Genomic DNA, 13,520 nt, shown 5'->3' on the forward strand with positions numbered 1-13,520 from the left:
AAACTCCACTCAAAAGTCATTATAACTTTTAAAGGAGAGTGTGACAAGTTATACTACACACAACGCATTCTTTTAAGTAATGTGGGACAATTGCCCTTTTTTTAGAAACAAACAAACACACACCCACACACAAGGGAGAGAGAAATGTGTTTTGACCCAAAAACACACTAGAAACTCTATTCAAAAGTCATGTTAGCTTTTAAGGGAGGGTGGAATAAATGTTGAGTTAATATGTGTAGTTTACTCTATTGATAGACTATCAAGTTACATGAAATATAAGCAATAATTTCATTAATTTACAAAATTTTAAGAAACTTTTAGTCTTGCTGAAATGATAAAAAATATTTTTAAAGGTACCTAAACACAATGTTTGTAACTATCACATTATAATTAAGTGATTTTATATTTGTAAATTGATAAGTCATATGTTACACATATAATAGCATAATATGGATTTATAATCCCAAGCGAAAACGGTTTCGCTACTAGTTATTTTAGTACAACTTATAATAGAGGGAAATGTAAAAAGAAAAAGTAGTATTAAAATTTAAAATATCAATACAAAATATGAGATATTGAGACACAAAAATAAAACAAATTTTTTTTCTTTTTTTTGGGCTAAATGATAATATCATTGAGAAGAAAACCACACAAACAAGTAAACCAACCCTTTAAATTTTTTAAAACATAAGAACAGAGATTCTCTCAATTTTCAAAAGCAGAAAATTTTCCCTCGTGAAAAGAAAGTGGTTTTCCTTACCACAAAAACAGGCAGATTCAATTCAAGAAAAGGGTCCATTGCCTCCGTTCGTCTCTGCCGTGACATTTCGTTCCAGAAGTCCCTCCGTTACCCTCTGTTTGTTTCTCTGTTTCTATTTTGTGTGTAGTGTGTGTATGCATGTTTCTTTTTCTGCTTCTTGCTTTATTTTTGTTGTTTTCTTGGAGAATGATGAAATGGGTTTGTCGTGGTTTTCTTTTTTCTCAAATGGGTTTTTAATTTTGAAATGCTTTAAGAAAACATTTTTCTTGGAAATTCAAGAAAAGGGTTTGAAGATTTTCTCTGGTGAGGGGGTTTTCCATGCCGCCGCTGGCACGGAAGTCGAGGCCGATGATGCCTATGTCAGAGAAGAAGGTTAATGTTTTTTTTTTTTTTTTTTGGTGCTTTCATATGGTTTAGACTAATGTTCTTTTTTGGATTCTGATTTGTTTGAATTGAATAGCAAGTTCCTGTTGATTTGGTTCTTGTTTGTAATGAAAAACTTCTTTTTGGATTTTCTTTGGTCTCTTGCTTTTTGGAATTTCCTGGTTCTTGAATGTTATTGATTTTTATTAACTAGACTTTTGAATTTTGTATACTTTTGAATACCTTTCTTGGTTTTTTATTCTAATTGGTGTGGAATATCCTTTCAAATGTATACGGACTTGAATTAATTTCCATGTTCCTGTTGTTTTAAAAGATTTTTCATTTATTTTCTATGTTTCTCCTCTGAAATTTGTCTCATATTATAATTATATCCCAACAGTGACTTCAGTGTTGGGGATCTTGCCAATGATCTTGCCTTCCACCACTGATCTTTTTTGCATTTAAGTTGATTTTTTTGATTGTGGGTGATGGTGGTTATGTGGGAAGCAATAGTGTTGTTGGTGGGGAAAAAATTGCCAAACACACTACTCCTGGGAAAAAATTAGGCGCGTGAGTCTGTTTTTGAAAGTCGAGTTTGGCAAACTTGACTTTGGGCTAGAAAACAGACACTATAGTGGCGTTTTTTAGTGGCTATAGCAGCGTTTATATAAAACGCCACTATAGGGAACCTATAGTGGCGTTTGTCAGTATTCAGCCCAAAGTCGAGTTTGCCAAACTCGACTTTCAAAAACAGTCTAACTAACTAAATAAGTTTGAACGCGTGCTGTCCGGCTAAAATTTTTCAGAATTTTCACTGTTTGGCAAATTTTGCCTGGAGTGGAGATGATCTATGGGTTTAAATTGGTAGTGATGAAGATAGGTTCTAGATTTTGATGTTAACATGTGGCAGTGGTAGGTGAAGTAGATGGGTGGTGTTGGTCAAAACGCAAAGAGCTTTGCTTTGAGAAAAAGAAAAAGGAAGTCATATCCAAACTCCAATCCTTTCATGCAGCAGACATTGAAAAAGATATATTATGTCCCTTAATATGACATCTTATTTGTCAAAAGGGGATTTGAAGTATGTTGTTTTAAAATTTTCCTGAATTCACTGTATGTTATGGATTTCTCTTAAGATCCACACAAGAGGCATCCAAATTAAAGACCTAAAAGAAGGTGAAAAACCTGATACCTAATATCTGTAACCAATAGGAAATCCAAAGATAAATTTCCATCTATGTGAATTGAAATTGTATTGATTACATTTCATCAAACATGTGGAGTGCTCAGCATTTATAATATGAATGTATGCATGCATGTAACTTTTAATTTTTCTGTAGTAGGTAAATCGTCAGTTTCTATTTTTGCAATTTGTTCATTTCTTATAAATTTCCTTTCCCATTAGGAAAAGATTTTGTGCTTCCAATGACCAGAAAATAGAGGTCTTTTGAGATTCTAATGCTTTTATTTTGGTGAGTGAATAGTCATTATAAAAAATGAAAGTAAAGCTAAATAGTCATTATAAAAAATGAAAGTAGAGCTACCCGAATAAATGGTACATGTACACAGGCAAAGCTACAAGCAGTCTAGAAAGCATTTGATTCTAATGCTTTTATTCTTAAGTATTGGACTTACTGGCTCATTCATTGTGCATTCAAATGACATTAATATGCACACATTTGTGCTTAATAACCTACTTGATGTGTGTGTGTGTGTGTACTTTTCCAGGGGCTGCTGTAATGCTTGCAGAGTTGGCTGTAGAGGCTGATTTGCCTAATGGTGTCTTAAATATAGTTCATGGCAGCAATGTAAGCCTTCTAATAATTGTTTATCAGATTTTGTTCACTCTATTAATACCTTCCTTGAGCATGGGTATATGCAATTGATCTTTACTTTAAAGCCATCAGTTTTTCCAATTGAATACTTTACAAAATTGTGTACTTCTCTTTGGTCTATCATATGCCATATGAGGAACATGGTTTTATCTTCATGCTCAACCAAACTTGTTTGATTTTGATGCTTTTATGATGCTATCTGCCTTATCACAAATGGATTTGTTTTTCTTTTTCTATCATCTTTTAGCTTTTCACTTTCTTGACTTGGGACAGGAAATTGTTAATGCTATTTGTGATGATGATGATGTTAAAGCTATCTCATTTGCTGGTCTGAATGTGGTAAGTTATTCCTTAGTGTTGACAATGATACAAGTTGCAATTTATCACTTCTATTTGGAGTTTTTTGTTCTTTCTTCATTGATAAAACAGTATGTCATTTGATTTAGGCACATCTGACAATGAGCAACATGGTTGTTTTAGGCTGGTAATCTTGACATTGTTGTTGGTCATACCATAGGTCTTTTACTTCATTGCTGTTGATCAGTTATTGATTTATTGTTCAAAGGCAGGCACTTACGTATATGCAAGAGCATCAGCAAAAGGGAAGCGTATCCAGGTACTATTCATGCATATGCTTTGGTAACAAGCCTAAAGTTTCTCAAGCATTGTGGTTGCTGTTTTATTAATGCAGTGGTTGAAGTCTATGAAAATTGGCTGCCTGAATGTTGTCTTCAGTCCAATGTTGGAGCAAAAAATCATGCAGTTGTCATGCCTGATGCAAGCATGGATGCCACTTCAAATGCACTAGTTGCTGCTGGTTTCGGTGCTGCAGGACAAAAGTGCACGGCACTTAGCATAGTTGTTTTAAGAAAATGTATCTGAACTGTGCTGATCATATAGATTTTAGAGATCAAAACCTTTCTTTGATAGTTTTATGTTTGAAGATTACCCATCTGGAATTTTTGTTATTTTCCATTCTGTATTGATTATATATATTATTAAATGTTTGTTTCTCCAACTGCAGTTGATAGACAAGGATCCAAGCAAGGCAATTTCCCTGTTCTGGTCTGCCATAAATGCAATTGTGATGAAACGATTGGATTAATATGATGAGGCAATTGAGGCTATCAAATCTTTTCGTCTTCTCTGCCCTTATGATTCTCAGGAATCTCTTTGCAATATGTTAGTTGAACTCTACAAGGTAAAACTTAAACCAGTTTTATCCAATAAATAGTTTCTTATTTTTTACTTGCCATTCTTTGTCATTTGCCATTTAGCTAGTTACTTATATTTCATCACCTTTGAAAGGTTAGTTGGGGGAAATGCTTGTATCAACTATAAAGGTTTACGGATAAGATACTAGATCTTGTTGGTGTAGAGATGGGAAACATATGATTCATAACATGATGTGATTGAATGTAATTAAGCTTACTGGAAATTATAAGTTGACACCTATTTATCTCTTTTATTAAAAAAAAGTTGACACCAATTTATATAATGCTTACTGTTGTTGTAACCTTTTTGGTCTTGATGATCTGTTAAAACTTAAAAGTAAGCAATGAATAACAGAAAATTTGAATCCTGTAGTCATTATTACTAAAAAAGAATGCCGAAAATGAAAATTCCAAATGACTGTGATTGTTGAACTTTATTTTATTTTTCATTTTTAATTTCAGAATTGGATACCTTAATGTCTATTGTTGGGAGTGGAATTGATCTTTAAGGTTGTGATTGGATGAAGAATTGAGAAATTTTTAGAATTTCCGAATTGAAGGGATTTAAATTGATGGGAATTTTAATCTCATTGATCTAAATCTCTATTGTTTAGATAAGTATAATTAAGAATTTAGAAATTAGAGTAGTATAATCTTTTCAATGATGATGGTAGGCAGTGATTTGGTGATGATGGTAGTATGGTGGAGGATATTATGGCAAGTGGCAGAGGTAGCAACACGTGATGGTGGTGGCATTGGTGGTGGTGGTAGCATTGACTGTGGTGGTGATGGTATTGGCATTAGCAACGGCAGTGGTAATGATGTGAAAAGCAATGGTGGGTTGTTTAAGATAATTATGGTGGTAGAAATTTGAACAATGACAGCTTCTTCCACGATTTTTTCATTTGGGGCTTTGTACATTCCTCCATGGAATTTGAACTTGGGCTATGGATATTTGAAAAGCAAGTTCACTCTATTGTTAAAGCAAACAAGGGAAAACAATGTTGGAAATTCCAAAATTGCAACCGAGTAAAATCCTACATAAGAATCTCTCATTATTAAAATTCCAACTCTGAAAGTAACTAGACCTAAAAGAACAACCTTCAACACCACTACCACCATTGTTATATGTTTCAACTCACCATAATACTATCAGCCATACCACTCTGGCCCTACTGCCTTTATCATATGTCTGTACGCCACCTCTTAACTGCCACATCAATTCCCTTTTGCCACCACCTCTTAGCAGCCCAATTAGAGAAAATGCATGTGTTCTGCACTTATCTTTCACCATTGCATAATACCAACCCAGCAGAACTCATCCATTAGTTATGTGAATTAATTGAGTTTCAGCTAAAAATGTCTTCTCAGTCCTCACTGAAAAAAATTTCCAGGTCATGGCCACAAGGGGAGCAATTTCTAGTTATATGGGCAGTTCCTCAGCTTCATGATATTGATGAATTAGCAAAGAAGGTTGATCCCTCAATAAAAGGAGCATGTCCTATGAAGTTGTTATTACGTTTTGCTTATATTATTTCCTCATGTGTAGAGGGGAGGTATTTCTGCACACTTAGTATACGGGGTGTTTCTGGAAATTTTTAAAGTTCTGTATGAACTATTTGGCGTGCTGTCTGTACTTTCTCCTCGCCTTTGAATTCTCCACTATTGTTTTTGTCTAGGAGAAACAGATAATTTTTTTTTTTTTTGGGCATGAAAATTGCAATTCCCTCTAGGTGAACAAGTTAAATCAAACACTTTCATCATAATTTTGCGTTTAATTTAGCTGTAAATTAAAAACTTCTTTGTTTGCCTAGAGCTATAAGTCACCTAATATCCATTCTTTTGCAGCAAGAGCCAGAATTCAGGCCATCCATGTCTGAAATTGTCCAAAAACTCTTATGAATGATTTAGATGGATCCTTTTAAATGAGGAATTATCTTAATTAGGAAATGAGATGGAACCGTTCAAATGAGGAATTATCTTAATTAGGAAATGAGTACAACTACGATAGGTATCAGCTAAAGAGGAGCATGCAGTGGTTGCAAATTTGTTATTATAGTTGCTTTCTAGAGGGAAGTATCTACATAACTGAAGCCTCTTAACATAATTTACAACTCATTACTTCTTATCGGCATGAAGGTGCTAATGTAATTGTTTTATGACTATTTTGTGAATACTGCTTAGCTAGTAATTATTTATTGTGTAGAAATGTTTAAGACTCAATTTTGTGTTCAATTTTATATATTATATATCTATCTGTTTGACTCTGTCCATGTTAAGCTGGCTTGAGCAATATGGCTTGTGTTCAGTTTGGTGTTGATGACCAATTTGAGCTATCTGGCTTGCTTGACTGTAATTGATAGGAATGTGCGCTAAACAATTCTGGTTTTCAAGTCCCTTGAAAGGTTTATATGAGCTAATTTGAATGCTCCTATGAAGTTGTTATCATGTTTCGCTGATATTTTTTTCCTTATGTGTACAGGTGAGGTACTCTGCACACTTAGTATACGGGATGGTTCTGGAATTTTTTAAAGTTCTGTATGAACTATTTGGCATGCTCTGTACTTTTTCCTGGCCTTTGAATTCTCCACTATTGTTTTTGTCTAGGAGAAACAGATATATATATATATATATATATTTGCATGAGAATTGCAATTCCCTCTTGGTGCACAAGTAGCATTTTTTGTTCCATTGGATTAGATTTGCTAATGAAGTAGCATGGTTTAAAGTCAAAGCAATTGTAAACTCTTTTTCTTAAGTTAGAATTAATCTACTCTATCTTTTTTCTTCTTTAAGGTTGTCAAATATCTTTACTTGAATTAAACCCCTCTCTTGTATGTTATTGGTTCAAAGTTTAATATTTCTTTATGATGCTCTAACCTATCAGATTTTATGTTTTGTTAGCTCCTGTAGCCCTCTGTTGATGTTCAATTGAGACTGGTGGAAATAGTAAAGATTTCTCATTATTTATGCATATGTCCACTTGCTTTGATGGTTGTCATGTTCCTAATTAGCTGTTGATTTATATTCATGCATATATATTCATATTCTATTGATTTTGTTTTACATAATAGTATAATTAAGATTGATTTACACATGAAATCATTTATCCTTTTAAATGTTTTATGATGCTTTTGAGTCTAGAGTTTGACAGGACTTGAAATAAATTGAAATTGTAGTGTTTATGAAAATATATTGAAACAATGCCTTAGTTGGTCATTATGTTCTGAATTAGTTGTTGAATCTAATTAGTTGATTCAGATTCATGCAATGCATATTTATATTCTATTGATTCCATTATATAGTTAAGATTGATTTACACATGATATCATTTCTCCTTTTTAAAGTTATATAATCCTTATGACCTTTTGGATTCATGTGTGCATCTAATCTGCATTATGGATGACAGAATTGGTTGTTGAGACAAGATGCTGTGTGAATTAAATGTCCACTTAGAAGTGATTAGCAAACAGAATCCTACCTCTTGGCAAGATGTGGCAGGTGCCTCAGTCTACTGCAAACATATGAAACACCATTGTGAGGAAGCACATCCCCAAGACACTTAATTTAATATGTGGTAGATGTGTTACAGCATGTCTAACTAATGTTAATGACATTCGAATTGCCATATGTTCCTCTTCAACAATCTTATGTTGTATTTCTTTGATCACTAGGTATATTGTAAACTTCTTTGTGCAAGATTGAAATTAGTTCTTCGACAGTTGGTGACAGAAAATCTAAAGTTATTTTTACTGAAACGTAAATCTGAGCCCATCAGTCCATGAAGTGATTATGGTTTTGTCTAAACAACCTAAGGCCGTATTTAAACATGTTCTCATTAGCCCATTATCAAACCCAGCTTGCTAGAGGCACTGTAGGTTTTGTGAATTGGATAGAGGAAATTCCTTTTATTATTGAGCATGTTTTAGCTCAATACATCATGTTTTTATCCTCTTCTAAATGAATTTTCAATTTTTTCGCAAATTAAAAAAAAAAAAAAAAAAGTTTCAAGAAATTGAAAATTTTTAATCTGACAAAAACTATATTACCAAAAAAATTAATGTTTACTTTAATTGTTTTAATCATCTATCATAATTTTTTATTTTAATATAAGACTTGTACACTATAGCTTCTTTATCATATGGCTTAAATTTGAAAATAATAGGAACCAAATTAATTGCTATCAAAATGTAAGGGTCAAATTGACACTAACAACAAAATGTAAGGACTGAAATTGTATTTACCAAAAAATTATGAAAAATGTTTGTAACTTAATTGCAGTCACTTCTTTCACAAATAGACCAGTTAATACTGTATTATTTCAAGAGAACTGCACATACATCATAATAGTAGGTCCATCATTGCCTTCGTGAGTAAAAACAACTTAGAAGGCTCAGCCAAACCCCACCTTCTAGCCCAAACATTTAACATAATTTGTTTAAAAAAAAAGGCAATGCCCGGTGTTTTAGTCCTAGAAAAGCAGGATCCTAGTTGGATACCATCCTAATTTCAGCATTTTAGTGGCTGCTCTCATGGTTGCCAAGATAGTGGGAAGGGTAAAAGTTTTTTATGTTGGAGTCTTTTGGGGTTGGAAAATGAGTGTGAAATCTATTTCTTGACAACATAATGGAAGATGATTAAAGTTTTGTGCTACTCAATTTACCGCAATTGTGCAGGATATGTGATGAAACCTTTTTGGTGGTGAATAGAAATATGTGACAAAGAGATTGAATGACTGATTCCTATGAAAATGTATTGAATTGCACGCCTTCTAGTTGACTCCATGGTTTTGCTGATAAGAGACCCTAGAAATGAAGTGCAATTTTTTTTTTTTTTTTTTTTTTTTTTTTTTTTGAGATAGTTACAATATGACTACTAAGCTTGCAGCTCGAACTCTTGCCTTCCTACACCTCTAAGCACTTTGTGCATGGGGGGTGCTAAAATTCCTATGAAAGATGATTAAAGTTTTGTGCTACTCAATTTACCGCAGCTGTGCAGGATATGTGATGAAACCTTTCTGGTGGTGAATAGAAATATGTGACAAAGAGATTGAATGACTGATTCCTATGAAAATGTATTGAATTGCACGCCTTCTAGTTGACTCCATGGTTTTGCTGATAAGACACCCTAGAAATGAAGTGCAATTTTTTTTTTTTTTTTTTTTTTTTGAGATAGTTACAATATGACTACTAAGCTTGCAGCTCAAACTCTTGCCTTCACAAGAGTTGGCATTGACTATAGAAATTATGTTTACCCGTACAGGGCACAAAGGTTCAAATGCCATAGCCACATATAGTTACCATGATGAAAAACATTGAAATTAAAATTGGAAAATTCCAAGCTAGCTTTATCATTTTCTTGAAAAGCGAGGACTTGCATGGTATAGTAAATATAATTATGGTGTAGGAGCCAGGAGTTACAAGTAAGCTCAAAATGCTACAAGATGGTATCTATTAACTTTGACAATCAAAAATGAAAATTCAAAGGATAAATTTATATATATATATAAATGGAAAACGTCTATTAAATTTCAAGAAATCACTTTCTAGAACTTTTATTGCATGTTGCAGTGACTCATTATCCCCACAAATTAAACTTGCTAAAGGATGAAACTTTTCATATTCAGCAGCAAATTTTCATTTGCCATTATGCTGAACTTCCAAGGGTGTTAAAGTTTTGTTTACCCGGAAAGCTCTAGCCTATATTCTATATTCTACTTCATGTACATATATATGAGCAGTAAATGTCAACAACTTCTTATAGTGAAATTTCTTGATGTTATTTTTTTTTTCCTGGTTTTGTTATTGATGTTGATTGTAAAGAAACCCAAGAACCATATTTTTAAGCATCTCCACGCTATTTTTTTTATTGGTAAGTTACACACTAACCCAGTGTGTCTTGAACCCATGACCCACTTCATCTTGCTCTAATAAGATGAGATTTTGGTACTACACTTACTATATAATGTTCACTCCCTAATTATATAAAGGGTAAAACTCAGGTACATTACATTAAATTTCTATAATGTAGGAGAATCTAAAATAATGTTCATTTTGAGCTACTCTAAAGTGATTCTTTTAGGAACTAATTTTTCTGTCACACCACATTTGGCCCCAAATTTATAAATCGCTTACATCCTTTAAAATCCCCAAAACGCACTCATTAGACAATAAACACCAACTCCTATTTATAAATAATAACAAATTTTTTTATAATCAATTTATAAAGAATAAAAATACCAAATCGAAAGTCATATTTACTGAAACATAAATCTGACCCATCAGTCCATGAAGTGATTATAGTTTCATCTAAACAATCTAAGGGTGTTTAAACAGGTTTTGTCGACTCATTAACCCATTATCTAATCCAGCATGCTAGAGGCATAATAGGTTTTGTCAATTGGACAGGGGCTTGTAGATTTTTTCAATTGGATAAAGGAAATTTGTTTTATTATTATTGAGCATGTTTAGCTCATGAGGCAATGGTTTTATTCCATCTAAATTAAAATTTAAAATACAATCTTTCCATTAAAAAAAGAAGTTTCAAGAAATTGAAAAATTTTATTCTGACCAAAATCTTATTCCCAAAAATTTTAAGAAATTAAAATAAATTTTATATTTATTTTGATTGTTAAATTCATCTATCATAATTTTGTATTTTTAATAAATGTGGACAATGCATCTAGGCCGCCTATGGACACACCAATCCACGGAGTGACATTGAGAGAAAGAGAAGGAAAGTCAAAGAATTGAATTGAATTGAATTTTATTGTTTGAGTTGTTTGGTTTTGTATGTATGTGAACAGAAAAGGAGAATAAGTTTATATCTTGGTTAGCTAAATGGTTAGAATAGGCTCACTAATCACTATATTGAATTTTCATTTGGATTGCAGAGGGGTTGATCATATCAGATTTGGGAATACATATTCCTCGGCAATTAGCTACAATGATGGATGCTACATCCCAATTTCTTGTATAATACTATTGAGATATTGTTTTCGTTCATAGCACATTATAGGAGAAATTTGAAACCAAATTTATGTCAATCCTGGGAGAAATGTACCTTCATAACACCAAAAATTATATTTGTATATGAATGTATCTGGATCTGGGTTTTGTGTATAGATATGGAACTATATGTGCAGTTTTGAGAAAAATTATGGGCTTTTTGCATTTTACATTGCAAATTTAATGTTTTCTTTAGACATCCATTTGGATTTGTGCTTTGTTTAACATGTATTTTGTTTTGCTTTTGCAGATTTAATGTTTTGACTTAGTGATTATTAAGTTGTAATAGACTTTGACAATCTAAACCATATGTTTTAAAGAAATGTTTGAAGTTTTGGACTCCAGTTACTAATAAGAAGATATCATTTGTCTTTATCATGTGCAATACACATGACTCACTTAACCCAACCAATCAAATCAATCATGTGTATTACACACGACATGACACATGTCATCTTTTTATTGCTACCAAACATTTTCAGAAAGAAATTGTACTCTCAACTTTTATTTGATAACCTTTTATCAATTAATTTTATATATTTATTTTTAAACAATAATAAAAGAAATCCTCTAAACTCGTGCCTGTGTAAAGGGGGTAGGTCACAATATTTAGTAGGAATAAATTATACACTTCCACAAAATAACATTATACTTAATTGAAAGTGTGGGGCCCGACAACAATTGGGCCAGATCCACCTGTTCACAGGAAGACTTAAGGCCCAAGCCGAAGAAGATAGTAGTCCAAGCCCAATAACGTAAAGCACCAATGGGCCAGAGAAGCCGCTGAGGAGGGTACCGCCCTCGGATGGCCCATAGCTACACTAAGGAAAGGGGCAAAAGCGGCATAGGGATAATCTTGTAAGAAATCTAAAATATCTAGGAAAGGCTGCCCATACTACCTGCCCTAGACAGAGCTTTGCCTCTCACAGAGTCGTGTTTCTTTAGCCCACTCAACCACTCCCAACAACTCGGGTCTGAAACTGATGGGACAAGTATCAGTCTTGGAAAGTTCGACCCTACACGTGGACGAAGGAAATTGAATGCATGCTAATATAAAAGGAAAATATGCAACCTAAAGGAGGGGGGGATCCTTCCAGAGAAAAGGACCAAAAAAAGGGTGAATACCTCTAGATCATTCATGAACAACTTAACAAAACAACAGCCGAGTAATCACGACTTAGCCTTTCGATCCCACTCTCTACAAATGATATTGTATGGGCCCATTTACGTGCGAACCCAACCCAACTGTGGTTTAACGCAAATCGTGTGCTTACAGAAAGTATTTAAAAACTCTAAAAACTAAGAACACAATAGATATAATTGAGAAATTTAACATGGTCAATAAAATTGTACTTCCATTCAAACTCTCATGCCCATCAATACTACAAATAAGTTAAAATGAAACTATCTTTTTCAACTATGCTATTGGTGTGTTTAGAAACTTTTTTTTTTTTTTTTTTTAAATTTGAATATAATAAAAAGTTGAGGGGTGTGTTTTTTGAAAAAATATTTAATAAAAAAATACAATATATATATATATATATATAAAATTAAAATAAGACTCTCTGAATTAACTTTTATTTGGCTGCTAAATTCTAAAGTAACCCAACATTGAGAAGTATGGAATAGCAAAGTTGGCAAGTGAAGTACTTGGAGGGTGACTGTAATTATTAAAAAAAATGACGATGACATCCTATAATAATTTTTTAATAATCTATAAACGGTGACCTTAGTTATATTATCAATTGAAAAAGTAGATGTTAATAAAACTTAAATATTAAATATTAATTAGTTTCCAAAAAATATATATTATCTAGTAATTTTGTACTTAAAAAAGTATGAAAATGGCTTCAATAAAAAAAAATTATAATATAGAAAATTAAATAAATATTATTTAAATGATATTCAACAAAAAAATAAGTACATATTTTTCCCTCAAACTGTATGCAACCAATCTTGGTGAAAAGTTTCAATTAAAGTTGGTAAAAACACTAGCCATAAAAAAATATATTGATGCACAAATTTATAATTTTACATAAATACAAATTATTCGCAATCTCTTTTCAAGATAAAAAAATTTATTAGTAAATAGTGGATAGGAGGAAATGTTGTTTGAGCCACAAACATAAAATACCACAAAAGAAACCATTACAATTAAACTTATCACTTGAACCCCACCTCTTTCACAACTTAGTACTTAAAGCATATACCAATTCACAAGTCTCAAGTTTCAACTTATTAATATGTTTTACTATTATAAGTTTTGGAAAAAGAGGTCAGTAAATGTGACAGTAAACACACCAAATAAATTAATTATAAAATATTCGTCTTTTGGATAAATAAT

At 32.4% G+C, this 13,520-nt stretch overlaps 1 protein-coding gene across 5 annotated transcripts; it reads left to right on the plus strand.

Annotated features, from left to right (window-relative positions):
- The first annotated feature begins 1,966 nt into the window (after nucleotides 1–1,966).
- Nucleotides 1,967–7,862, plus strand: LOC126722892 (methylmalonate-semialdehyde dehydrogenase [acylating], mitochondrial-like). Of its 5 annotated transcripts, none has more exons than XM_050426039.1 (8): nucleotides 1,967–2,592; nucleotides 2,849–2,928; nucleotides 3,229–3,294; nucleotides 3,521–3,571; nucleotides 3,691–3,829; nucleotides 3,980–4,156; nucleotides 5,721–5,730; nucleotides 6,661–6,960. In XM_050426039.1, the coding sequence occupies exons 2-6, from the start codon at nucleotides 2,860–2,862 to the stop codon at nucleotides 4,063–4,065; spliced, it is 411 nt and encodes a 136-aa protein (XP_050281996.1). In that variant the 5' UTR covers nucleotides 1,967–2,592; nucleotides 2,849–2,859; the 3' UTR covers nucleotides 4,066–4,156; nucleotides 5,721–5,730; nucleotides 6,661–6,960. The 5 variants fall into 5 exon arrangements, with proteins under 5 accessions (XP_050281996.1, XP_050281995.1, XP_050281992.1 ...); XM_050426038.1 differs by having other exon boundaries at nucleotides 1,967–2,296; XM_050426035.1 differs by having other exon boundaries at nucleotides 1,967–2,928.
- The last annotated feature ends 5,658 nt before the right edge of the window (nucleotides 7,863–13,520 follow it).

The sequence above is a fragment of the Quercus robur genome, chromosome 4, assembly GCF_932294415.1.
Source record: "Quercus robur chromosome 4, dhQueRobu3.1, whole genome shotgun sequence".
Classification (NCBI taxonomy): Eukaryota; Viridiplantae; Streptophyta; class Magnoliopsida; order Fagales; family Fagaceae; genus Quercus; species Quercus robur.

Coding starts and splice junctions, on each gene's coding strand:
- LOC126722892 (XM_050426037.1), top strand. CDS start 2,779: ATGACATTAATATGCACACATTTGTGCTTAATAACCTACTTGATGTGT. Junction 2,929..3,228: donor ATATAGTTCATGGCAGCAAT/GTAAGCCTTCTA, acceptor GACTTGGGACAG/GAAATTGTTAATGCTATTTG. Junction 3,830..3,979: donor CATAGTTGTTTTAAGAAAAT/GTATCTGAACTG, acceptor CTCCAACTGCAG/TTGATAGACAAGGATCCAAG.